The following is a 27943-nucleotide window of genomic DNA, read 5'->3' on the forward strand; positions in this document are numbered from 1 at the left end:
GCCTTGAAGCCCATTAAATATTGAGCCACGTAACACTAACACTCCGCGATCTTTTACTTACATTAATTTGCCAATAAACGCAAACAATGTTAGGATGGTAGAGTCTCATTCTGATATGAGTACGAGATACTCATACTCGCACTAATGATATTATATGTTGATGTTCAATGTTCATGTGTATAATAAAAACAATCATTCAAATGTAATGTTATTTGTAGGATCGAACTTTGCTGTTTCACCAAAAATTATATTTGATAGTATTTATACAACTCAAATCTTTTAAACCGTACAACAGTTCAAATATCAAAGTTGGATCACTTGGTTCAACAACTATTACACACTACAAATTCATTTATTTTATGTATACTTTTTTTAAAGTCCATTAATTTTATATACTGAGATCATTACTTAATTATTTTGAGACATATTTTAGGAAATTTAATAACAAGTAATAGAAAATTATTTTTTTTAAAAGTCATATTTAAATAAACTTAGGTTCCGTTTGAACACGTACTTTAAAAATATTTTTAGTGTTTTATAAGTGAAAAAAAACTTAAAATATGTGTTTGGATAAATGTTTTGTAAAATATTTTTGAAAACTATTTTTTAAAAGTGTTCTACAATTATAGATTAAAGATCACACTTGAAATGAGTATTTAGATGTTTTTAGCATGGAACTATAAAAGACAAAGATGAAAATCATGACTTTCGAAATGTTAAAATATTTTTATAGAATAGTTGTACAAACACATATTTATTCTTAAAACAACTTTAAAAATATTTTATAAAATGTTTTTAAAAAATACTTTTATAAAAACATTTTATACGTTCATGTCTAAACAGAACCTTAGTGATTTTTAATTATATTTTTTCCAAATCCCACGTTACTGTACCCAACAATAAACAACTCAAAATACCAAAATGCGTTCTTTTTTAAAGAAACAAAGAAAACGAAAGGAAAAAAAAAAACCATAAACTAAACAAAATGCGTGACTGTTCTACCAAAATATCCTGGAACAATTTGACTTAAGTTAAGCTAAATTTCAATATATTTGTTGATTAATAAATGGTATGTTTTTATAATTAGATATACACAATAAATTCTGGGTGAATTATTGCAGATAGATTGATTTTGTTTAAATAATTAATTTACGAAACAATTTATTTATTGATACCGATTTATGAGAATTCAGTTTTGAAAGCCATTACCAATTAATCTAGTTTTTGTTAATTTGGTATAAAATATATCTTGTGTACAAGCGAATAACTTTCTGATATAACTCACTTAAAAATTAAAAAGTAAAAGTACAAATTATAAATTTTAATTAAATATTTTAAATAAGTATATGTATTCTTTTCTTTTAAAAATGTAAGCATAAACGTAGGACGAAAATAATAAAGTATAATTATTTGGGTTTTCGGTAGGCCTATAAATATTTTATAAAACCTAATTAAATTCGTCAAAAAAAGTTTTTGAGAGCTTCTAATTATGGCAAAAATTTCCGGAGACGTGACGAAATTTGTTCCATTGGTACCGCAGTGTAATTACACAACTGATTAGATTGAAACATAAGCTTACAACACGCAGTGTAATCATACAATTTACAATATTATGGGATGATTGTGTATCTGATATATGAATTGCATACAAGCCACGAGGAAACAAAGATTAATTACAAGAACATGCATATATAGTTCATGCTTATTGCCATCCAAACTTGATCGATGCATGAATTTTGTCGTCGTCGCAAGTTTCTGATGCAGCAAATATCAGAGGAAATCAAATACAAGTATCTCCTACAAGGATTAATAATGGTCATCAGCCGTTGTATTCAAAGCAACATTCTTTAACACGTACGGTAATTTCCCAAGAAAAATTTGTGGATCACACAATTTGTCGTGTCTACTGCTTTAAAATCTGTAGATTGGAGATGCTACATCAAGATTGAATGCCATCGCTTCATGTGGATGATCATGTAGCTCTCGCCATTAACAGAATTGATGCAATACCTTTTAGCCATCTTTTGTACTTCATTATTTGATCAGCTAAATGAAAGCATGTACTAAAGAATCATAAAATAAGAACTACTTCGATTATAGTCAACATAGTTTTAAGGAAGTATAGGGCATGCGAGATATAAAATTACCTCCTTTCCAGTATAATATCATCTAGATCTGGTTCAAAATGCAACATTAAGTACTATTTTGTATGAATCTTCACGCCGTCGATATAAAAAACAGGCACGTGAGCAATCTTGGGCCAATCTTCACCTCCATCATCACTGCATCGTCCTTTTAACTTTGGACAATTTTTAATCATCAAAGATTCAAGTTTGGACGGTAACATACCATCAGGTAAACACGACAGCTCGGGGCAGTAGCTTATTACCATATTAATGAGAGAGATCAAATGTGTGAGACTAGGAAGACAGTTGATTTTGGGACAAGACTCAATGGTGAGGTTCATGAGACGGGGAAAGTCGCCCGTTCTCATTTCCGTCCATTTTTCCAATTTTGACATGGAACAAAATGACAGATTCTGGAGAGCAGGAAACGACGGTTGATTCTGATCATTACCTTGTTCCCCACAAAAGAGGCTGTTGATTTCTAGCACCTCATTCATTCCAATGATACTGAGATGCTTCAAAGATGGCAATAGTCCGAGAGATGGAAGGTTGCTGCAATATCTACACTTGTGGAGAGTTAGACTAACCATTTCACTGAAAGATGGCATGCCTATCCAACTCGGAAGGTTTCCGCCGCTGAAATAGAGTATTTTGAGCTCCTGGATACCCAAAGGTGGCCCAAGATATGTTAGTATTTCCTCTTCAATTGGATTCATCTCATCTTGTAAATCACTCCACTGCAATTCTATCTTTTTGAGGCCCTGTTTCCAGCAAAGAGAAGCATCGGCAGCCTGCTCGGGGGTTTTAATGTTTTCAAGTTTCAAAATCCGAAGTGATCCACTCAGTTTATTCATGTTCTTCAACTCATTTATGGTATAGCCATCTTCTTCTCCAACCAAAAATGCCCTTAAAGTGCGTAACTCCGACAACTTTCCAATGCGTTCCGGCATAAATTGCAACTGGCGAGCTACATCTAGCATCAAATGGCGCAGGTTAGTCCACTCTTTCGTACGTTGAGGCAGTTCCATGATGCCCAAACAATTGTCAAGTTTTAAAGTCTGCAGATGGAAGAGATTGCACATCGACTCGGGCAACCACCTAATGGGTGTCTCGGACATGTCAAGATATCGCAACTCCTTTGAACTTTTAATAGAACTTGGCAATTCCATCACATCAGTATGACTTAAACTTAAGATCCTTAATTCCTTCAGCTCAGAAAACAAATCCAAAGGTAATTGTTTTATGTTAAAACCGTAGCAACGATGAATGATGAGAGTCTGTAGACGGCTGAACCTTTTAATGATCTGAACATTGATTTGGTCAATTTCCTTGAAGGACAAGGACAAATGTTCAAGTTTGGATTCCTCCATGTGCTTACCATCCAATTCTTTCGAAAACCGGGATCCTTGGAGATGATTTTGAAGGAATGCATTCATCTCATCACCAACTTTGTATTTCATTTCATCGCCACAAGGATCATACCCGGTTGGAACAATGTATTGCTGTTTCAACAATATATCAAAGCACTGAATGCATACTTCCTCGATAAATATGCTATTTCCTGCTATCGTCCCCCCGTGTGCTATCCACAGCCAAACTAGAATGTCCTTAGTGAATTCATATGTGGTTGGAAATATTGAACAGTATCTGATGCAGTCCTTTGTGTACCTGTTGTTGAACAGTGTGTACATCGATATTTCTAAACTTTTCTTGTGATTAATTTTCGCCTTTTGTCCCTTTTCCACTATCATGGAAGTACCTTCGCCATAGCTTCTTGGAAGATCTGCCATGCCCTCTTTCGGTTTGGTGCTTTGATTTGATTTTGAGAGTAAAATCTGTCCAAAAAAAAAATAGGATAGTAGATTGAAATTGAGATTCTTCAGCATGATCATAATAGTAAAAAAAAACCTTAATTTAATAGCATCTAATCTAGCATGTGACATTTGTTTTTTTATTAAAACAACAATCTCCAAACCAAATCCTATTCGCGCGGCAACTACACTGTTGTCAACAAATTAATGTTCCAAAGTCTTGTTCAGTTTCAGAAAATTAAAAGGTAAAGAATCATGAACAATGCTTGCTATAGTCGTGAATCGTGATCATGTTACGCAAGTACTTGAGTTTTGAAAAGATATTTAAGCATGCATTTTTTTCTTTCAAACCTTTTGGCACGAATGGTTAATAGAACGATTTCATCCGAGCTCTATTTGTTATCTGTCGGGCTACTCAATAAAGATTCGATATAAAATTGAATGTTTTGAATCAATAGTATCACGATATCCAAATACCTCGAAAGAATCTGGATCCTCAACCATGAAGTAGTCCTGCCAGACACGAGGAATGCCACATGTTTCAGCCTCACCCTTCTTGTTTCGCTTGCAAACCACAACGAGACTTCTGTCCATTAGATCTTTCAAGAACTCCTCAGCCACTTCTTGGGGACTTTTAGAACCTAGTTGGCCTACAAGTCCCTCATCAATCCAATGCCCGACGAGTTTGGGGATGGAGAGTTCACCATCTCCCACGAAGATAATCATGGAACGAAAGCATGCTTTCAGATGAAGTGGCAAGTAGTTATAAGCAAAGTACAGAATCCCCTTCAGTTGTTCCTCAGACATTATCGTTGAATTCATAGTCCTTGCAATAAGCTGCCATACGTCTTCAGTCCTGCTGACTTTGGAGAGGAGTCCACCAATCACAACAATTGCAAGGGGAAGCCCTCCACAATTGCTTAAAATATTTTCTGCAGCATATTTAAGCTCCTGAGGGCATTCTTCTTTGCCAAAAGCCTTCATACAAAAAAGGGTCCAGCTCATTTCGGGCGTAAGAAGGCTCATGTGATGAATCTTGAAAAACCGGACTTTAAGATCCATCTCCGACAGCCTAGTCGTTAAAATTATCCGGCTCCATATATTGTCGTCAGGAAATGATGTTTGGATATCATCCCAGAGCTGGATATCCCACACATCATCCAATACAATGAGGTATGTTTTATCCTTCAAACTTTTGCGCAGAATATCCGCCAACTGTGCAATGCTCTTGCCATCCAGTTCAACTTGCATAGGTCTCACGGACTCTAGAATGTCCTTGATTATTTTTCGTACATCATTTGTTCGAGATACCGATACCCAAACATTAATATCGAAATTCTCATCAAGAGTCGGGTACTCGAACAAATATCTTGCGAAAGTAGTCTTGCCAATTCCAGCCATCCCAGCAATCGACATGACTTCAAGATGAATATTAGTATCGTTCGCTCCAAATATCCAATCCTGGATTTGTAAAAAGTATTCATGCAATCCAACCATACAACTTTTGGGATTCCATGCAAATCTCCAAGGGCCAACTGTCTCCATGGAATCCAACGATCGATTAGGTATTTTCTGCTGCTCCGTTCCGCTTATGAAATCAAAATTCTCCGAATGTTCAGCATTCCCTGTCTCGATATTGGAGACTGCCGGTTGCAGCGTATCCGGTGATTTTGAGGCAGGTTTCAAACTGAAATCCGTTTTGTCTTCTTCTTCTTCTTCTTTTTCTCCATCAGTGAATTTCCTTTTCCAGCTTGAGGCGGCAAAAGGATTCTGTACACATTAGCGGAATAAAAACCAAGACTATTAAAGATAGTTTTTGCAATCGTTAAAACTAAATGATCTAGAGGTTGCAAACATTAAAAAATCTTCATAATAGAGGTTGATTGCATATTTGCATTATAGTGTACGAAAACGTAAACGTTCTGGGTCAATTTATCAGCTCTAAAACAAAAGGCGAAAGTAAAATTCTTTTACCTTAGAATAGATGGGGCTATTAAAGTAGGAGCTAGTACCAAGGACGAGTTGAAAATCTTCTTTTCCCATCTCAAGTTGCATATCCCGTATCTCCTTGGCTGAAGCCAAGACAGATTCATTACAGTAATCCACTTCAATCTTAGTAAGTGCTGGAATTTCTCCCATTTCATGTGGGATCTTCTTTAGCATTCTACAATTTCTTACAATGAGTTGCTCTAAGCAAGGAAATTCATACCGATCATTATAAATTTCCCAGAGTACCAAATCCAAACTTTCAAGCAGCAAGAGTTTAAGCTGGCAGAACTCTCCCTCGTTTGCTCTCCAGTGTTTCCCGAGGAACGATCCACGTCTCAGTTTGAGAACTTGAAGAATGGGCAAACGACCCACAACTGACACATCTTCCCACGAAAGCGAACACCCACCTAGACTCAACACTTGAAGAGATGGCGGGAACTGGAATTCCAACTTAAGATCAATCGGCCACGGGTATATGTAGATTTTTAATGCTCTGAGTCGCTGTAGATTCACAAGATTGTGAAACTCGTAGTACGACCACCCTTTTTCCTCATCGAGATCAGTATCATAATAAACTTTGAGTCTTTCGATCCATGGGATTCTTGCCGACACGTCATGGGTGAATCTGAGATTTCTTAGTCCAGAAAGAGTGCGTAGGTTTTCCAGAACTAGAGGACTAGTCCCAACAATGGGACAAGGCACATAACCTACTTCAAACTCGACATGTCTTAGATGAGTCATATTCCAAATTTCTAATGGTAAATTTACGCCATCCTCGTGACGAATGACTAAAGTTTGTAGGTTTCGAAGATTGGATATTGATGCAGGAATATTTTTTGGGCACGTCAAAGAGATGTAACGTAGATTTAGAAGCTCCAAGAGTTCATTTGGAAATTTGGGAAACGCTACTTTGATAGCATCAACTACTCTGAGTAGTTTGAATTTTAGAAACACACTTGGGGAAAGATGATGATCAGTACATAAGAGGGAACGTACATGTGAAAAAGAGGGTATTGAGGAGTCAGGAAAAATAAGATGTGGAAGAGTCCTTGAGTGAATGCTTAAACGAAAATATTGATTGTGTGGAGTTATTTCATACCTTGGAGTACCCATCACACACAGAAACTTGTCTTTATCCGCCTCTCGCACGCATAAATTATGCAAGAGGTTATGCATTCTGCAGGTTTTGACTTTTCCTTGAAAGTTGTGCTTTGGGATGATAATCATGTTTTGGTCAACGAGTTCCATCAAACACTTCTCTGCTACGGCTTCTGGGTCTTGGTGCTCAACTTGTTTTAGAAACCCCTCAGCTACCCATAACTTGATTAGTTTGGAAACTGAAATCTCCTCATCTTCCTGAAAATGTGCCATATAGAGGAAGCACGGCTTCAACCGTTGAGGCAAGTAATCGTAACTCAGCTTCAGTATTTCAAAGCATGGATCAAGATTAATTACATATTTTTCAAAGTTTAGCCAAACGTCTTTTGTCTTAGTTATCTGAGAGAGTAATCCGCCTGTCACCACTAGAGAAAGGGGAAGTCGTCCACATCTTTCTGAAATCTTGTGCCCGATTTGTTGCAACTCTGGAGGGCAATCCTTGTCCCCAAAAGCCTTAGCACGAAGTAAACTCCAACTATCTTCACTACTTAAGACAGAGACATGATGAATGTGGCCCCCCGAAAAGCTCGCATAAGCAGCCACACTTGCTAGCCTTGTCGTCAGCAGGATTCGACTTCCGTTATTATCATTCGGGAACCACCTCCTTATTTCATCCCAAACAGAGGTATCCCATATATCATCTATTGTGATGAGATACCTACGTCCTTTTAAAGTATCGTACAAACGTAATCCTAACTCATATTCACCCTCTATAAACATCTCATCACTCAACACTTTCATGAAACCCAGAATGCCTAACAGGAAATTTCGTATGGAAAAAGACTGAGATACAACGACCCACGCACGACAATCGAAATGATACCCGACATATGGAGCGTAGTAAATATATCTGGCCAGAGTCGTCTTACCAATACCTCCCATACCAGTGATCGAGACAACTGTCAGTGAAGATTGTGTCCCCGTAAGCTCTTCCGTGATTTGCACACGGAGATCTTTGAATCCCACCATTTCGTCCTCGGAACCAGGATTTGGAAGTTGCAAATCATTCTTGAGTACTAATCTGCTCTCAATAACCTCCGTCGCCGAACCAGTGAGTTCCTTGATGTCTGATTCTATATCGTCGATTACTCGAAAGATGTCCCACAAGTCCACGTTCTTGGGCACGGGAACCTGACGGATGATCTCCATTTCCGTGTCGTAACAGTATAGATCTACGAGATATTGCGCTCTGTAGGATGCGTCTCTGATTCTTGTTATCAAAGAAGATGCTTTTTGATCAGTAGTTTTGTGGGATGAATCTTCAAGACATTTTATCAGGTATTCAATTTTGGGGAGGAGAAATGGACTTTGTTTCCGTATATCATGAGCAACGGAAAGATGCAACATGGCAGCTTGTTTCAGCGACTGTTCCACAGAAACTAAGGCGGCGTATGCCATGGCTGATCAAAATCAAGATTTCTTCACACAGGGCTGTTACAAAAATTCTTGATCGATAAATGAAAATGATGATTTGAAATTTTATTTAATTTAACATTTTTAAGTGAAGTATTTATTTATTTGTTTTCATTTTTTATTCATTAAATTTTACTCCCAACTCGTCTTCTCCAAAACTGTACGTCAACTCTATTTTATTCTTTCTCCAACCCCGACTTGAGGCTCCCTTTCATTATTAATTTATTATCTCTCTCCGTATAAATCATTATTTAATTCTAATAATTCTCATTAAAGGTTTCTAAACTTATCCAATAACCTCTTTCATCACTCATTCAATCCTAGGAATGTAAACGATCCGAACTGTTCGCGAGCTATTCGGAGCTCGGCTCGTGAAAAGGCTCGTTTGGGCTCGTTCGTTAAGCTTATCGAGCCGAGCCCGAGCTTAATTTTGAGCTCGAAAATATTCACGAGCCGAGCTTGAGCTTAAGGATGTTCGGTTCGTTAGCTCGCGAACATGTTCGTTAATAAGCTGAAAAGCTCAAGCTCGGCACGTTTAGGTGGCTCGTTTAGTGTGTTAGCTTCGGATTTATGCTTTAATAGTAGGTTCAGTCTACTTGTAGTTTATTAATCGAGTTGAATGAGTTTGATTCATGTAGAATTTTAGTGTGCACTATAAACAAACTTGTTGTGATTTGTCTTGTCTTCCATTTGGCGTTGAAATAACTTAATTTGATTAACATATAGATTATATATGATTTTTCTGCTGAAACATGTCAAAACTATATATATCCTGTATTTAAGTTCGCGAAGATGCTTATTGTTTTTAGAAATTCTGGGCGAGTTAAGCTAGAAACTTGAAAATGTGATTAACATTAATGACAATGTGTTTATTTGAATTTTGGGATAAATCGGTTTAGAATCTCGGTTTGGTGTTCAAATGGAAGTCATAGAACTTTTTTTAACACCAAAAAGTCACTTTTTGGAGACGTTTTTTTTTTTAAATTATGTTTTTCATTTTTATTTTATTTAAGAAAAATTTAATTTTAGTTCATAATTAATTTATAGAGATGTATTGTATTGTATTTAGGCTTCACGAGTTCGAAAACGAGCTCACTTAACGAGTCAGAATACGAACCTGCTAAACGAGCTAACGAGCCTAAAAACCAGCTCGTTTAATGAGTCAAACTCGAGTCAGACTCGTTTAATAAGATAAATGAGTCGAGCCCGTGCCGACATATGTAGTAAACGAGTTGAGCCGAGCTTTATGATAAAAGCTCGGTTCGGGCTCGGGTACCAAACGAGCCGAGCCCGAGCCTAATACTGTTCGGCTCGGCTCGTTTACATCCCTACTCATTCCCCCTTGAATTCAGTGTTTGACCTAATGGAGACTCCTTTGCGTCAGGGTTGAGTTCAACCTAGCATATGGGTATGATAAATCTAATGTTGCATGATTTTTCACGTCAATAATATATCATTAATTACGCCTATGTGTAAAAATACGAACTATTGGATCCCTAATGACCCTTTTGCACCCTTTTGTTTCCTTCTTTGGGTTCCAAAGTAAAACATATTTTCTGCTTCATTTTTACTATTTTTTTATGTTTCTCTTCTTCCACGTGTTCGATTCCTACATTAGGTGTATGAAATTTTCGTTAATAAATAATACAAAATGACACAAAGTGATTATCATTCTGATAAGAAAACATCATGGGATTAAAAAAAATAATATAAAATAAATAATTTGTTTAAAATAAGTTCTAATAGCTTATAAGCTCGTAAAACAGCTTTTAAGCTCTAAGAACTTATAAGCTCTTTTTAATAAATTTAGTCAAACATCCTCTTAATTGTGTTAACATAAATTCACAAATGTACCCTTTAAATAAAGGTTTTTATATTTAGTAAATTAACTAATTGGTTCAATTCCTAAAATGATTATAACAATCTTTCGAATAATTATATTAATTTTATCAATATTCTTAATGCACAAAATAAATAGTACAATTTTTATTAACTAAATTAATATTAATTTTGTTTCGTAATAACACAAAAAACTTAATTATGTTTCATAATTTTTTTATACGAAGGTGGAGTATATGTATAGCTATATAAAAATACTTGAGACAAATTTTAAACTGACAAAAAAAAATTTCCTTCCAAAAAAGATTGTCTCAGATTCTATTATTTTTGTAAAGTTTTCAAAGTTGTTCTATTTTTATAATTTGTTTCCATTTTTTATTATTTAGAAAACCTTTAAAGTAATATCATTTTATTAATTGTCCTTATGTTCACAAATTAAGTTAATTACTTATCCTATTACTAAATTACTAACATAAAACTATTAATTAATTGTGTACAATGTATCACTAATCTAAGCACAATACGTAACAAATTTTTTTAAATTAATTAAATTAATTTTAAATATTATATCTCAAAAAATTAGCAAATAATATAATTTGCAGCAAAGTAATTAAGATAATTACATGTTAACAGTGTAAAAAAATAAGATTATCCGACTAGTTAAATTATACTTGGACAATATATTTAAAAAATTATGACAAAATATAAAACTAAATAAAAAATCATAACGAGAAAATTTAGTACAACAAACTAAAAATTAAACATAAATGATTATTACCTTTAACAATTACAAAGAAATCACGAGACGAAACACGAGCAGAATTGGAACAACGGACTAAATTATTATCTGACATGTTTAAAAAAGATATTACATCAAAATATAACGATTAAACAATAATATCATAACAAAAAATTATTAAAATAAACAAAATTTAAATATTTCGACGCTTACCTTTAAGAAACTCAAGAAAAAGAGAAGAACAATGAGAATGATAGCATAAATATATCGAATATATAATGGGAAATAAAATGGAGAAAAAGTAGTTGGGTTCGCCCGTGAAGGAAATAATATTTGAGCATTTGAGCCTCTGAAAGAAACAATAATTCAATCAATAAAGTAAAAAATCAAATTATCGGGAAATGTGTATGGTGCTTTATGAATCCGGAGGTCTTTGCTTCGGATTCAAAAAGTTGTCTTCTCGATCAACATCTTTGATCTTTATTATTTTTTTTAATAACAAATCGGCTGGACAGTCGATTTTCTTTGGCCCAAAAATGGGTCTTATTTTTTTATTATCAAACTTGAATCCGGGACAGACTGTCCCGGATTAGCATAGTTTGATAAAAGTTTTAAAAATGCATTATTTTAATTAATATTTATTTATTTTATATTAATTTAATAAAAAAAACCCCAAAAAGGAATAAGATCTAGAATCCTATATCTACAAGGAAATATCTACAAAGAAGGATCCTAACTTATATATTAAGATAGGTGTGCAACAAGAGAGAGACCGACCGAGATTGAGAGAGAACGACCGATTGAGAGAGCTTGATGAGCGTACAATTCTGAAGATTTTCTGAAGTTGATTTTGGGTCGTGATTACTTGATTGCCTTGAAGAATTGAAGAGCACTCTAAGATAAAAGATTGAAGAGTGTCGTTGCATCGAGTTTTTGACATCAAGAATTTTTAGGAGAACTTTTACTCTTTATTTTCTCACTTGTTTTGAAAAATTGAATTTTATAATAATCACTAGTTTTAGGGTTTGTAAAACTCTTTGAAAGTTTTCTAGTGAAAGTTTTGCCCTAAGGCGCTGCAAGAGTATAATATTTTATACTCTTGCTTATTTAATCTGAGTCTATTTATTGGTTGCTTGTTTATTTTATTCACGCTTTAATTATATTTCGCTGCAAATTACTCAAGGTGTTATTGAAGGTGTTGTCAGCACCTTGTGACAACACCTAAAACTGTTTTTGTGCAACCCTTATTTCCTTACAAGTGGTATCAGAGCCATATTCTTGATACACTAAGAACTGATCCTGGTTTGTTTATTTTATTACAGGGAATAATATGGACTTATCTTCTGTTGCAAACTCGTTTTGAAACCTCCGGTTCTTGATGGCACGAACTATGCATTGTGGAAGACAAGGATGAGATATACTATCAAAGCGATGGATGTTCGTGCATGGCAAATCATTCTGACTGGTTGGAATCCTCCGAAGACGCTAGATCAAGATGGAGAATACATTATCAAGCCAGAAGAAAATTGGACCGTTGAGGAAGCACAAAGTTCGAGCTATAATGCTAAAGCAATCAATGCAATCTTCTCATCTGTGGACATGAGAATGTTTGGAATCATAGATGACTGCACAGTTGCCAAGGATGCGTGGGATGCTCTTTAAGAACACTGTGAAGGAACTGATAGTGTGAGAATAACAAGACTGAGACTTCTAAACGCAAAATTTGAGAATATCAGGATGGATGAGAATGAGACTATTGTTGATTATGATAAGAAACTTAGGGAGATAGCTACAGAGGCGCATGCTCTTGGAGGACCTATTACTAGTGAGAATATGGTGAACAAAGTTCTTCGATCTTTGCCAAAGAGATTCAATGGAAAGATGTGGGCGCTTGAAGAGGTAAAGAATACTTCAAAGATGAAGATGACTGAACTGATTAGTATCCTTCAAGTATTTGAGATTAACTCTTCAGCACAAGAGAAGGATAAAGGGAAATCTATAGCACTTCAAGCTTCAAAACCCTCATACGAGGAGTATGTTCAATTCCACCAAGAAGTTCATCAGTATGATTTAGAGGATGATTCGATCTCACTCATGACTCGGAAATTCAATGATTATCTGAAAAAGATGAAAGAGACAAGAAAGACGGATCAAAAACTCAAGGCTCCAATGTTTCCCAACAAGCCTTTGAGAATTACTAGACCAGAACAGTCTCCAAGGAAACCTACTGATACTCCTAAGCCTCGACTAATGTTGGAAGGGAAGAAGAAGCCAGTTTCAAAGAAGTTAGACACGGTTCAATGTCATGCTTGCCAAGGCCTTGGACATTATGCAAATGAGTGTGCTAACACGCTTAGAAAAAGGGATGAATATGTCGTTAAGTGATGGAGAGTCTGATGAAGAAGAGCAGGAAGATGAAGAAAGCCACACTGCCCTATCTGCCCTACTAGAAAGCAAAAAAAAAGTTTCAAGTCAATCCTTTAGGTGTTGCCGCAGGTGTTGGCACACCTGGCCGCAACATCTCCCAAAGGTCAGTCTGTTTAAATTCTTTCGTTACTGATAATGTGTGTAATAATGTTGCAGGTGATGAGACAATATCCATGGAAGAAGCTCGGATAATGTTTGAAGAAATACATGCTGACTGGATTGAAAAAAAATAAGATGAACACTATTCTTTCAAAAGAAAATTTTGATTTAAAGGCTGATGTGTCAAAGCTTGAAGTTATGCTGAGCAAGAAAGACATGGAATTAAGTCAGGTGAAGAAAGAACTCAGAAAAGCAAAAGCTACATTGGCCAAGTTTAATTCAAGCACTACCAAGCTTGATTCTCTACTCATGATGGGAAGAGATGGTATGACTGGTTAGGTTTTGAAAATAGCAAATTTGAGGTTGGTGAAAGTTCAAAATGCCCTGTGTTTGTCAAGGAAAGCAGCTTTACAGAAAACTCAATCAAAAAGGCCTCACCAATTGATCCTCCAAAACCAAAGCCACATCCTACTGCTCCTTCAATGTCTAGAAGGAAACGTAAGTATATTTGTCACTACTGTCATAGACCTGGTCATATTAAACCATACTGTTTTAAGTTGCAGGAAGACTATAGACATAGATCTGCATTGAAGGTGTTACCTAAGGTGTTGACAACACCTCCCCACAACATCTACAGAAACAGATCTACTGGAAGAAAGGTTTGGGTACAAAAAGCTGATATTCAATGTTATATGATTTATACTGCTTTGAGAACTAATGTTTCAGATGCTTGGTACTTTGATAGCGGTAGCTCATGTCATATGACAGGTTCCAAGAATTTCCTCACAGATTATGTTGAACAGAAAAGTGAAAAAATAACCTATGGAGGAGGTTCAAAGAGAAACATTGTTGGAAAGGAAACTCTGAATGTTGCTGGTTTGCCTAAGCTTCGCAATGTGCTTCATGTTGAAGGACTAACCGCCAATCTAATAAGCATAAGTGTGAGGCCTCGGTTCTAAACAACTAATCTCGGATTAGACAACAATTAAGCATACAAGATCCAAGACTAAAAACAAAAGACAAATTTTTTTTTAAAAAAAGGGGTGCGCTCGGTCTGCTAAAAATAGCAGACCATGCGCCTCCGGTCCATGCATCCCACTGTTCTTCTCAACAGGGGATGCGCTCGGTCTGCTAAAAACAGCAGACCGTGTGCCTCCAAGACAGCAGCCTGCTGTCTTGCTCGGAAGGGGGTGGCACTCGGTCTGCTAAAAACAACAGACTGTGCGCCTCCTGCTGCACAGCCAAAACAGAGCAGAAACTCAGAAACTTGATTCCAACACATTCAAATCATAATCATGCATTACATAAGCAGTTCTTCCAATTAATACATGAAGTTCTAGAGTCTACCAGTTGCTCAGAAGGATAGAACATGCATCGGTTCTAGCTATTACAATCCATAACGCAAAACATAACAAGTTCGAAAGCTAAACATGCTATGAAACATAAACTAGATTGGCATGCTGCTTTTCGACTTCTAAACCGAGTCCCACTACTAACTCTCCCTCTTGATGCTAACCAGGTCTTCGCTGACTTGATCCTGCCCCACCTGTTGCCAAGTACACATACAAAACAAAGCAACAGCCGGATAAACCGGTGAAAATGATATTTTCAATAAAAACAACATAACAAATAATACAACAACAAACATACTTTCCAGACAACAACATAATAAATATCAACGTAATGAAATACATGTCTTTAAAATCGGGATATCAATTCTGATAAACGAGGGATTGCTGTTGTGCTTTTGGGATCCCGAGGATGAGATCATGTAACTACTCACCGACTCTTCCAATCGAGGTGGTGCCACGTATCCCACTCCCCTAGACCTTGGTGCAACTATAAGGAGTATGCTGACACTAGGTGAACCTTTACACCAAGGCCACTCACAGTGTAGCTCCCAAAACGTCTAAACAAAAAAGGCAGTTTAGCCCGCTAAAATCAAAGGATTGGCTCAAGATAAATGCGTAAGAAAACATAAACATAAGCCACATAACAAAAGCTCAATCAATCAACAAAATACGAGTTCCACATGCTAGAACAAGTATTGATGAAAGTATGTGATTTTAAGGGAAACTCGAGAACCAACTGTCCCGAGTATGCTATCCCGCTAACGATGACTGCTTTTACCTTTCAATGAAAGTAGTTCCAACTCTGGATAAGCTACAATAAAAAGATTATATCAGAACTATGCAACCTAACAACAACAACGGTTCAAGGTAAATCTCTTTACCGAATCTTCGTCCATCTCTAGATGATCGACTGCTGCTACTCTGTCTCGACAACTCCAAACAAATCTGTACGGAGACAAAAGATGATCAACACAACGATCAAACTCACCAACCAAATTTCAACAACTAAAAAACGGTTCAAATCTCCAAAAACTCAAACCGACGGCATAACGGCTATAAACTGAACAAACCGGAAACGCAGACAGCATTTCAATATCGATATCAACTCGTATCAATGCTAAGACAAAAATAACAAGGCAATTCCAACAAATCTCAAAACTAGATTTTTGAAAATGGCTTCCAAAAATCATAACAAATCCGAACGTCGCTCTATTTCGAAACCGACAGATAATAAACGATCAGAACTTTTCCGAGAACAACATACTCGAATCTCAAACGATTCTAACAACATCCGAAAAACAAAACGTGTCTGATCGGAGAAATACTTACGGTATAACAGAGCTCTCGTTGTTGTGACTGCTAATCTGTCTTCAGAATTAAATTTCAATGGGCGGATCGAGCTCGGACTGAAATCTGAAAGCTTGAAAACCAAAGGAGACGTATTCAATGGAAGAGGAACGAAATGAGGAAGATGATGGAGTGGTGAGGAAGTAAAACCAAGTGTAGATAATATATTAAACTCCAAATTTGCACTTTAGTCCCTGAAAATCCAAATTTTGCAAAATAGACCCCGATCAATAAAAAGTCGGCTCTTTAACTCTGGAATCTCTGATTATCTCAAATAAGCTCAATTAAGATAAAAACGGGGCGTTACAATAAGCCAACTTTGTGATGATAATTTGCATGTGCAAATTGATAATAAATTATGCAAAGTTTTTGATGATTCAAATTTGTGTGTTATGACAGGTACAAGGTCATCTGATAACTGCTATCAAATTAGAGAAGAGATGGCTTGTAGACACACAAAAGTGACTGAATTTGACCTATGACATCAAAAATTGGGTTATGCAAATTTCAAGACTTTAAAGAACTTGAGTAAGTTGGATGCTGTTAGAGGTATGCCTAATTTGATCTCACAACTCATAAGATAGAATAAAGAACTAAAGACAGTAAGAAGAACTCACGTCATCCGAATAACTCAGGAAAACGCTGTCTCATGTCGGATTCTGTCTCCCAAGTCGCTTCCTCGACCCCGTGACGGCTTCACTGCACTTTCACCAACGGAATCAACTTGGTTCTGAGCTGCTTCTCCTTCCGATCAAGGATCTGAATTGGTCGTTCAAAATAGCTCAGAGTCTCGTCTAACTCGGCTTCGTCAGGTTGAAGAATATGAGAAGGATCTGGATGATACTTCCGTAGCATAAAGACGTGAAAAACGTCGTGAATACCAGATAAATATGGAGGAAGTTCAAGTCTGTAGGCAAGATCGCCTATCTTCTCGAGAATCTCGTACGACCCGATGAATCTCGGAGATAACTTCCCTCTCTTACCAAATCTGACGGTACCTCTGAATGGAGAAATCTTAAGGAATACACGGTCTCCCTGCTCAAAACTCAGAGGTCTACGTCTGAAATTCGCATATTTTTCCTGTCTATCCTGAGCTGACTTCATTCTCAACTGAATGATCTTAACTTGTTCTGCCATATCTCTAAGCATATCCGGTCCCAAATCAGGTGACTCGGACAAATCGTCCCAAAACAAAGGAGATCGGCACTTCTTGCCATACAAAGCCTCAAAAGGCGCCATACCGATACTTGCTTGGAAGCTGTTGTTGTAAGAAAACTCAACAAGAGACAAAGAATCTTGCCAACTAGTGCCAAAGTCTAGCACTACCGCTCGCAGCATATCCTCTAACGTCTGGATAGTCCGCTCTGACTGTCCATCGGTCTGAGGAAGATAAGCTGTACTCAGATGTAATCGAGTATCAAGTGCTTCCTGAAGACTGTGCCAAAAGTGCGAAGTGAATCTAGGGTCTCGGTCTGAAACAATTGACTTCGGCACACCATGAAGTCTCACAACGTTGCTAACATACAACTCAGCCATCCGATCGTGACGATACATTATCTTGTATGGGATAAAACAAGCAGACTTCGTCAATCGGTCGATCACTACCCAAATAGCATCGCATCCTCGAACAGATCGCAGTAGCTTCGTGACGAAATCCATAAAAATGTGATTCCATTTCCATTCAGGAACAGATAGACAGTGCAATAGACCACCCGATCGCTTCCTTTCTGCTTTCACTTGCTGACAGTTCAAACATCGAGATACAAACCTCGCAACATCACTCTTCATTCTCTTCCACCAAAACTGGTTCTTCAAATCGTTGTACATCCTACGGCCTCCAGGGTGAACACTGAACCGACTGCAATGAGCCTCTCGGAGAATACGTTGTCTCAACTCCGAAATATCAGCCACAACAATACGGTTAATCACATACAAGATATCATCCCTAAATTGGAATTCAGACTGATGCTCAGATCTGACTTTCTCTACTGAAATCTGAATGCTCGGATCAGACTTCTGTGCTTCTCGGATAATCACAATTAACTCTGGCTCGGCTTGAATAGAAAATACTCTGATAGTCCTCCTATCTGTCTCGAACTCCAAACCAGAAGTGCAACAGTCCTCTATCAACTGAGAAACACCGATAATATAAAGAGATAAAGAACAAAGCTTTTGGCTCAAGGCATCTGCAACTGCATTCGACTTTCCCGGATAATACTTGATTTCGCAGTCGAAATCCTTCAACAGATCCAACCACCTTCTCTGTCTCATATTCAGCTCTGCTTGTGAAAACAAGTACTTAAGGCTCTTATGATCAGAAAAGATCTCGAAAGACTCACCGTAAAGATAGCGACGCCATATCTTCAAAGCAAATACAATAGCAGCGAGTTCAAGATCATGAACCGGATAACGAGTCTCGTGCGGCTTTAGCTGCCTCGATGCATACGCTATTACATGTTTATGCTGCATAAGAACACATCCCAAGCCTCGGTTAGAAGCATCTCAATACACGGTAAAACCTCCAGTACCTTTTGGAATAGAGAGAATCAGAGCACTGGTCAGTCTCCTCTTCAGATCAACGAAACTAGCCTCACAATCTGCAGTCCAGATAAAAGGCGCATTCTTCTGAGTTAGCTGGGTAATCGGCTTGGCAATAGACGAGAATCCCTCGATGAATCGGCGATAGTAACTAGCTAAACCCATAAAGCTTTGGATCTCAGGCACTGATGTCGGTCTAGGCCAATTCATGACTGCTTCGATCTTGCTGGGATCGATAGAAATCTCATCTCCAGAAATAATATGACCGAGGAAGACAACTCGGTCCAACCAAAACTCACACTTATACAGCTTGGCAAACAACTGTTCAGCTCGAAGAATCTGCAAGACGATCCTCAAATGTTCTGCATGGTCAGTACGGTTCTTCGAGTAGATAAGAATATCATCGATGAAGATAATAACAAACTCATCCAAATAACGTTGAAAGATATGGTTCATCAAACCCATAAAAACCGCTGGAGCGTTAGTCAAACCGAACGGCATGAATATAAACTCGAAATGACCATACCTCGTTCTGAATGCGGTCTTAGGAACATCTTCCTCTCGCACTCTCAGCTGGTGATAACCTGACCTCAGATCAATCTTCAAATAGACATAAGAACCCTGCAGCTGATCAAAAAGGTCATCTATTCGGGGTAAAGGATACCTGTTCTTGACTGTAGCCTGATTCAATTGACGGTAGTCAATACAGAGCCGCATATAACCATCCTTCTTCCGAACAAACATAACAGGAGCACCCCAAGGCGATACACTAGGTCTGATGTATCCCTTGGCAATCAAATCCTCAAGCTGCTCCTTCAACTCTCTCAATTCAATCGGTGTCATACGATACGGAGCTTTGGAAATAGGTTGAGTACCTGACACCAAATCAATGCTGAATTCGATCTCTCGAATAGGCGCCAATCCAGGAACATCTTCCGGAAACACATCAGCAAAATCTCTAACCACTGGTATATCAACCAATGCTGGGCTAGATTTCAGTACATCAACTGCATAAACCAAAAATCCTTCTTCACCTCTCTGTAACAAACGAGTCATAGATAATATTGAAATCAAAGGAATTCTAGATCGAGAACCCTTACCGAAGAATTTCCACTCGTCTGCCATTTCAGGCATGAACCTGACAACTTTCTGAAAACAATCGACGGTTGTCCTGTACTTGGTTAAAGCATCTATACCAATAATACAGTCAAAATCTGACAGCCCAAGTACAATACAGTCGAACTCTAACAAATTTCCCTCAAAACAGAGTTCACAGTTCCTGACTAATCTGACAGAAACAATTCCTCCACCCAAAGGTGAAGTAACAGCTACTACAGTAGGTAACAACTCAGTAGGCAAAGCATACATCAACACAAATTTTTCAGAGATAAAGGAATGGGAAGCACCTGTATCTATCAATACATGAGCAGAATAACCGAAAATCAAACAGTTACCTGCTATAACATCGTCCGGTGTTGCTTGAGCCTGATCCTCTGTCAAAGCAAAGACTCGTGTTTGTTGTCTCGGAGGCTGGTTCGCACTAGAGTTACCTCCCTGTCTGTTCTGCTGATGAGGCTGGAAAGAGTGCACTGCAGAAGACTGCCTCTCAGGCTGAGCTGTAGGTCGAGATGAACTTCCACTCTGAGCTCGATCTCTGTTACGCTGAGGGCACACCTTAGAAAAGTGTCCCGGTTGCTGACAGGTGTTGCAGTTTCCGAATACTCCCACACATTGATCCGCTGAGTGTCTTCCCCCACACTTGCTGCAGTACATGGATGAAGATCCAAAACTCTGTCCTGAACCGAATTGCTTAGAACCACTGGAACTAGAAGAACTGTTCCCCTGCCTCATGAATTGTTTCCCTCTTGCTTTGTACTGATCCTTTCTGTTTCCCCCACTGCTTCCACCTTCATACCTATGCTGTTGGTTCTCATACTGAGACGGTTGGTTCTGAGACTGTCTCTGCTGCTGAGGTACCATCTGATTTTCTCTCTGCCTCCACAAACCTGCTTCAGCTCCCTTTGCGTGATTCATGGCATCCGCAAACTTATCAGGTCTAGCAGTGTTTACCAACGTGAAGATGTTGGGATTCAGACCATTTATGAACTGGTCGGCTTTGGCCTCTTCATTGTCGGTAATGTGTGGTGTACAACGCAACAAGCTGTCAAACTTGGCTACGTACTCCTCAATGTTCAGATTCCCTTGCCTCAGATTGTCAAACTCTGCTCCCTTGTCCTTTCGGTACGAAACAGGGAAAAACCGCTTATAAAATTCAGATTTGAAAAGAGTCCAATTAACAACTCTACCTTGGTTCTCCATGGATATCTTGGTCGTGATCCACCAGTTCTTAGAAACACCACGAAGCTGATGAATGACTAACCTGGTTCGGCGGTCATCTGTGTAATCAATGGAATCAAACAACTGATCAATGTCGTCCAACCAACTCTCGCAGTCAATTGGATTCTCTGTACCCAACAACAAGGGCAGATTAAACGACTGAAACTTCTTCAGCAAGGTTTCCATAGGAGTCGCTGTAGCATCCATCTGCTCAGTTTCTGTACTAGCTTGCTCATTCGGAGGAGTAACTGCTGGCGGAGTCACATTCGGAGGAATGACTGGCGGTGTGTTTCTTTCAATAATTCGACGAGGAACCCTCTGATTATCAAGGGTTAGGACACAAGATATCTCAATCACTGCAAATTACGGTGTCCTTATAACCTCTCAGAATTCGGATACTCGCCGATAACAAAACAGTTATATGTCAAGTAGTCCATGCTTTATAAATTAAATCACATAAACCTGTAATTCGAATTATTCTCAAATAATAAAGCATGCTCGCATGATATTTAATAAAACAATTAAATAACTCAATCACATGCGAGGAGCCAATACATGCGGACTCGAACTACCCCGCTCACTCTAGTTCAACCAAGAATCTTAATGCTCTGATACCACTTAATGTGAGACCTCGGTTTTAAACAACTAATCTCGGATTAGACAACAATTAAGCATACAAGATCCAAGATTAAAAGCAAAAGACAAAATTTTTTTTTTAAAAGGGGGTGCGCTCGGTCTGCTAAAAATAGCAGACCGTGCGCCTCCGGTCCATGCATCCCACTGTTCTTCTCAACAGGGGATGCGCTCGGTCTGCTAAAAACAGCAGACCATGCGCCTCCAAGACAGCATCCTGCTGTCTTACTCGGAAGGGGGGTGGCGTTCGGTCTGCTAAAAACAGCAGACCGTGAGACCCCTGCTGCACAGCCAAAACAGAGCAGAAACTCAGAAACTTGATTCCAACACATTCAAATCATAATCATGCATTACATAAGCAGTTCTTCCAATTAATACATGAAGTTCTAGAGTCTACCAGTTGCTCAGAAAGATAGAACATGCATCGGTTCTAGCTATTACAATCCATAACGCAAAACATAACAAGTTCGAAAGCTAAACATGCTATGAAACATAAACTAGATTGGCATGCTACTTTTCGACTTCTAAACCGAGTCCCACTACTAACTCTCCCTCTTGATGCTAACCAGGTCTTCGCTGACTTGATCCTCCCCCACCTGTTTCCAAGTACACATACAAAACAAAGCAACAGCCGGATAAACCGGTGAAAATGATATTCCCAGTAAAAACAACATAACAAATAATACAAAAACAAACATGCTTTCCAAACAACAACATAATCAATATCAACGTAATGAAATGCATGTCTTTAAAATCGGGATATCAATTCTGATAAACGAGGGATTGTTGCTGTGTTTTTGGGATCCCGAGGATGAGATCACGTAACTACTCACCGACTCTCCCAATCGAGGTGGTGCCACGTATCCCACTCCCCTAGACTTTGGTGCAACTATAAGGAGTATGCTGACACTAGGTGAACCTCTACACCCAGGCCACTCACAGTATAGCTCCCAAAACGTCTAAACAAAAAGGGCAGTTTAGCCCGCTGAAATCAAAGGATTGGCTCAAGATGAATGCGTAAGAAAACATAAACATAATCCACATAACAAAAGCTCAATCAATCAACAAAATACGAGTTCCACATGCTAGAACAAGTATTGATGCAAGTATGTGATTTTAAGGGAAACTCGAGAATCAACTGTCCCGAGTATGCTATCCCGCTAACGATGACTGCTTTTACCTTTCAATGCAAGTAGTTCCAACTCTGGATAAGCTACAATAAAAAGGTTATATCAGAACTATGCAACCTAACAACAACAACGGTTCAAGGTAAATCTCTTTACCAAATCTTCGTCCAACTCTAGACGATCGACTGCTGCTACTCTGTCTCGACAACTCCAAACGAATATGTACGGAGACAAAAGATGATCAACACAACGATCAAACTCACCAACCAAAGTTCAACAACTCAAAAACGGTTCAAATCTCAAAAAACTCAAACCGGCGGCATAACGGCTATAAACTGAACAAATCGAAAACGCAGACAGCAGTTCAATATCGATATCAACTCGTATCAATGCTAATACAACAATAACAAGGCAATTCCAACAAATCTCAAAACTAGATTTTTGAAAATGGCTTCCAAAAATCATAACAAATCCGAACGTCGCTCTATTTCAAAACCGACAGATAATAAACGATCAGAACTTTGCCGAAAACAACATACTCGAATCTCAAACGATTCTAACAACATCCGAAAAACAAAACGTGTCTGATCGGAGAAATACTTACGGTATAACAGAGCTCTCGTTGCTGTGACTGCTAATCTGTCTTCAGAATTAAATTTCAATGGACGGATCGAGCTCGGACTGAAATCTGGAAGCTTGAAAACCAAAAGAGGCATCTTCAATGGAGGAGGAACGAAATGAGGAAGATGGTGGAGTGGTGAGGAAGTCAAACCAAGTGTAGATAATATATTAAACTCCAAATTTTCACTTTAGTCCTTGAAAATCCAAATTTTGCAAAATAGACCCCGATCAATAAAAAGTCGGCTCTTGAACTCTGGAATCTCTGATTATCTCAAATAAGCTCAATTAAGATAAAAACGGGGCGTTACAATAAGCCAACTTTGTGATGATAATTTGCATGTGCAAATTGATAATAAATTATGCAAAGTTTTTGATGATTCAAATTTGTGTGATATGACAGTTACAAGGTCATCTGATAACTGCTATCAACTTGGAGAAGAAATGGCTTGTAGACACACAAAAGTGACTGAATTTGATCTATGACATCAAAAATTGGGTTATGCAAATTTCAAGACTTTAAAGAACTTGAGTAAGTTGGATGTTGTTAGAGGTATGCCTAATTTGAAATCAGGTATTCCATTTGTGTGTGAAGCGTGTCAGAAAGGGAAGCAGACTAGGGTGTCACACGAGGTGTTGCCAACATCTGTGACAACACGTTGTCTCCAACTTATACACATGGACTTAATGGGTCCAATGGATGTTGAAAGCTTTGGAGGTAAGAAATACTCTTTCGTATGTGTGGATGATTTTTCAAGATTCACTTGGGTAAATTTTTTAAGAGAAAAATCAGTCACGTTTGATGTCTTCAAGAAACTGCTCACTAAGATTGGAAATCTACACAATCTGAAGGTAATCAGAATTCGCACTGATCATGGTAAGGAGTTCGAAAACTCTTCTTTTGCTAGTTTGTGTGATAAGAAAGGTATTTCTCATGAATTTTCTGCTCCAAAAACCCCACAACAGAATGTAATTGCTGAAAGGAAGAATAGAACTTTGCAAGAGATGGCAAGAGTGATGTTAAGTTCGAAATATATTTCAAAACATTTTTGGGCAGAAGCCTTGAATACTGCATGTCATATTTCAAATAGAGTTTATTTGAGAAATGGTACTGCTATGACATCCTATGAAATTCTCATGGGTTAGAGGCCAAAACTTAAATATTTTCATGTTTTTGGATGTGTATGTCACGTTTTGAATGATAGAGATCATCTTGCTAACTTTGATGAAAAGAGCGATAAGTGCATGTTCTTGGGATATTCATCAAATAGCCGAGCCTATAGGATGTTTAACTTGAGAACTAGGACTATTTTTGAATCTATTAATGTTGTTTTTGATGATTTTGCAGATCTAAAGAAGAAAACAGCTGAAGATGAAGTTGATGATTTGTTGGATAATTCTGGAAATTTAGATGTTGTCCAAGGTGTTACAACACCTCCGAAAACACCTCCTACTGAAATTCCAGAATCAAAAGTTGAAAAGCCTACTGATGAGAATACTGATGAGGACAGTGAGGTAAACGAAGCTGGAAAGAATATTTCAAGCAGAATTCAGAAGAATCATCCAACCTCACAAGTTATTGGAGATGTGCATGGAGACTTGAAAACTCGAAGGAAAGATAAGGTAGATTACAAAAAAATGGCAGGTCTAATGTACATGAGCTCTACGTATTCTCAGGTAAGATTCTCTTGTTTCGTGTCGAACATTGAACCCAAAAAGATTGAGGAAGCTTTAAAAGATGAATTTTCGATCAATGCTATGCATGAAGAGTTAGAACAATTTTTTAGGAATGATGTTTGGTACTTGGTACCGTGTCCTACTCATGGCAATTTTATAGGAACAAAATGGATTTTCAAAAATAAAACTGATGAGTCGGGAAACATCATTAGAAATAAAGCTAGGTTGGTAGCTCAAGGGTATACACAGGTTGAGGGGGTGGATTTTGATGAAACATTTGCTCCTGTAGCCCGCATTGAGTCAGTCCGACTTTTGCTTTCCGTTTCATGTTATATGGGAATGAAACTTTTTCAAATGAATGTAAAAAGTTCCTTTTTGAATGAGATCTTGAATGAAAAAGTTTATGTGAAACAACCTAAGGGTTTTGAGGATCCAAATCATCTTGATCATGTGTACAAATTGAAAAAGGCATTGTATGGATTGAAGCAAACACCACGTGCATGGTATGGAAGACTAATCGAGTACTTGCTCAATATTGGTTTCAAAAGAGGTGAAGTTGATAAGACTTTATTTGTGCAAAAGTCTCAAGGTAATATCTTAATTTGCCAAATTTATGTGGATGATATAATATTTTGTGCTTCAAATGATAAACTTGTTGATGAATTTGTGAAGTGCATGTCTTCTACATTCGAGATGAGCATGGTTGGTGAGTTAACTTATTTCTTGGGATTGCAAGTGAAAAAAATGCATGATGGTATATTTTTGTGTCAAAGCAAGTATGCTAAATATCGTGTGAAGAAGTTTCTGAATGACAAAACTAAACACATGTGTACACCTATGGGGTCTAATGAAAAACTGTCTAGGGAGGATGTTGCCGAAGGTGTTGACAACACCCTCTACAGAAGCATGATTGGTAGTTTTTTTGTATTTGAGTGCTATTAGACCTGATATCATGTATAGTGTTTGTTTGTGTGCTAGATACCAGTCTATCCCAAAAGTGACTCATTTAAAGGCCGTAAAACGTATACTGAAATATGTGGCAGAAACTTTGAATTTGGGTTTGTGGTACACTAAAAAAACCAATTCAAATTTGGTAGGGTTTAGTGATGCTGATTGGGCTGGGGATTTAGATGAGAGAAAGAGTACTTCGGGAGAATGTTTTTACTTGGAGAATAACCTAGTGTCTTGGTATAGTAAGAAACAAAATTGTGTCTCACTTTCTACTGCCGAGTCTGAATATGTTGTTGTAGGTAGTTGTTGCTCTCAACTCCTATGGATGAATCAAATGTTGAATGATTATGGAATTAAGAGTGATACTCCTATTGTGTACTGTGATAATTCTAGTGCCATTGACATATCCAAAAATCCAGTACAACACTCTCGAACCAAACACATTGACATTAGACATCACTTCATTCGAGATTTGGTCGAGAAAAGCATGATCTTAATTGAGTTTGTTGGAACAAATAACCAATTAGCTGATATATTCACAAAAGCTTTGGATTTCGAGAGATTCTCCAATCTAAGAAATTCTCTCAGTATGTGTGCATTTTAAACAGAATATAGATGTTGTCAGGAGTGTTGCCAACACCCTGTGACAACACATTTTCATGCATGGGCATTTTTAGGATCTAAGGCATGTTACATTCATACATTCATTTTGTTTTTGTGATATGTTTGATACTGTGTAACCATTGACTAGTATTCACCAGGATTTTTTGCAAAATATTTTACAGTTTAATATGGTTTAATTGAAGAAGAGTTCTGACTAAGTGACAAAGTAGTGGAGGGATGTTCGTGTATTCCATGATCTTGTCCCAAATGAAAAGTGACTTTGCAAATTCACAAACTGAAAAGAACAAAAAGGTTAAACACTAAGTGATTCAATCATCAAATTTGATTGAAAATCAGAAGCAAATGGAAAAAGCTACCTAAAGGGGGTCCTTAGAAGATCGTTCCTTTAGTGTGCAAGCTACCACTTCTGAATAATAATGAATTGAAAAAAAAAATTTAAGAATCTTGAAGTGTTGCTGGAAGATGTTGCCAACATCGTTGAAAACACCTCATTTGTCAACATTTATTTGTGCATATAATTGCATTTTATTTTTATGTCACACTCTGTTTTAGACATAATCAGGACATGCATATTTTTAATTTGTGAATATCTTTGGCCTAAAGGTTAGAAATTCTGTCCGAACAAAATTTTGATTTTTGCACTATCCACTGAATTTTTTAAATTGAACGTGATTGGATTTTATTTCAGTGGTGTTATATTCCGATGAAGAGTTTAATTTGGAAATATTTGGTGAAATATTTGGGCCTAAATTATCGGTGAAAATCGAAGAGATTTGTTTCCTAATTTAAATCGGATTAGAGTGCCGTTAGGATTTTTTACCGTTGGGGAGATTTTTACCATTAGGGGCTGTAAATCATAATGAAAATAGGATACGTCGAGTGTTGTGGTATATATTTGGGTATTTATCTGTTTTTAAGGAATATATTATTTCCTTCCTTGAGCGTTTTTATTTCTCATTGCTCCTAATTGATCCTTTCTCTGCCCTAAATTTTCCTTCAATCTTTCACTCTCAGAAATTTTAATGGCAGGAAAGAATTTTGATCCTCAAGATATCCGCTGTGAGATGGGATTTTTAGGGGATGCTGCGGAAGGTGTTACAACACCTCAGTCACCACACCCCATGATCGAGCAAGCCAT

The 27943-nt window shown here is 37.6% G+C and overlaps 1 protein-coding gene across 7 annotated transcripts in view; it reads right to left on the bottom strand.

Annotated features, from left to right (window-relative positions):
• LOC140886536 (putative disease resistance RPP13-like protein 3) overlaps window positions 1-8564 on the bottom strand; it is a 67620-nt gene extending 59056 nt beyond the window's left edge. Inside the window, exons 1-4 of one of the 7 annotated variants that reach the window (XR_012151582.1) lie at window positions 5912-8563; window positions 4415-5707; window positions 2148-3961; window positions 1591-1797 (exon numbers count right to left, since the gene is read on the bottom strand). Coding sequence is in view for 3 of the 7 variants with exons in the window: in XM_073293142.1 (XP_073149243.1) it covers window positions 2201-3961; window positions 4415-5707; window positions 5912-8482 (5625 nt within the window). In the remaining 4 variants the exon portion in view is untranslated. Of the gene's footprint in view, window positions 1-1590; window positions 3962-4414; window positions 5708-5911 lie in introns of those variants that run through there. The other 6 variants (XR_012151580.1, XR_012151581.1, XM_073293143.1 and 3 more) reach the window with 6 other exon arrangements.
• Between the last annotated feature and the right edge of the window lie 19379 nt (window positions 8565-27943).

Source organism: Henckelia pumila, chromosome 3 (assembly GCF_033568475.1).
Source record: "Henckelia pumila isolate YLH828 chromosome 3, ASM3356847v2, whole genome shotgun sequence".
Taxonomy (NCBI): domain Eukaryota; kingdom Viridiplantae; phylum Streptophyta; class Magnoliopsida; order Lamiales; family Gesneriaceae; genus Henckelia; species Henckelia pumila.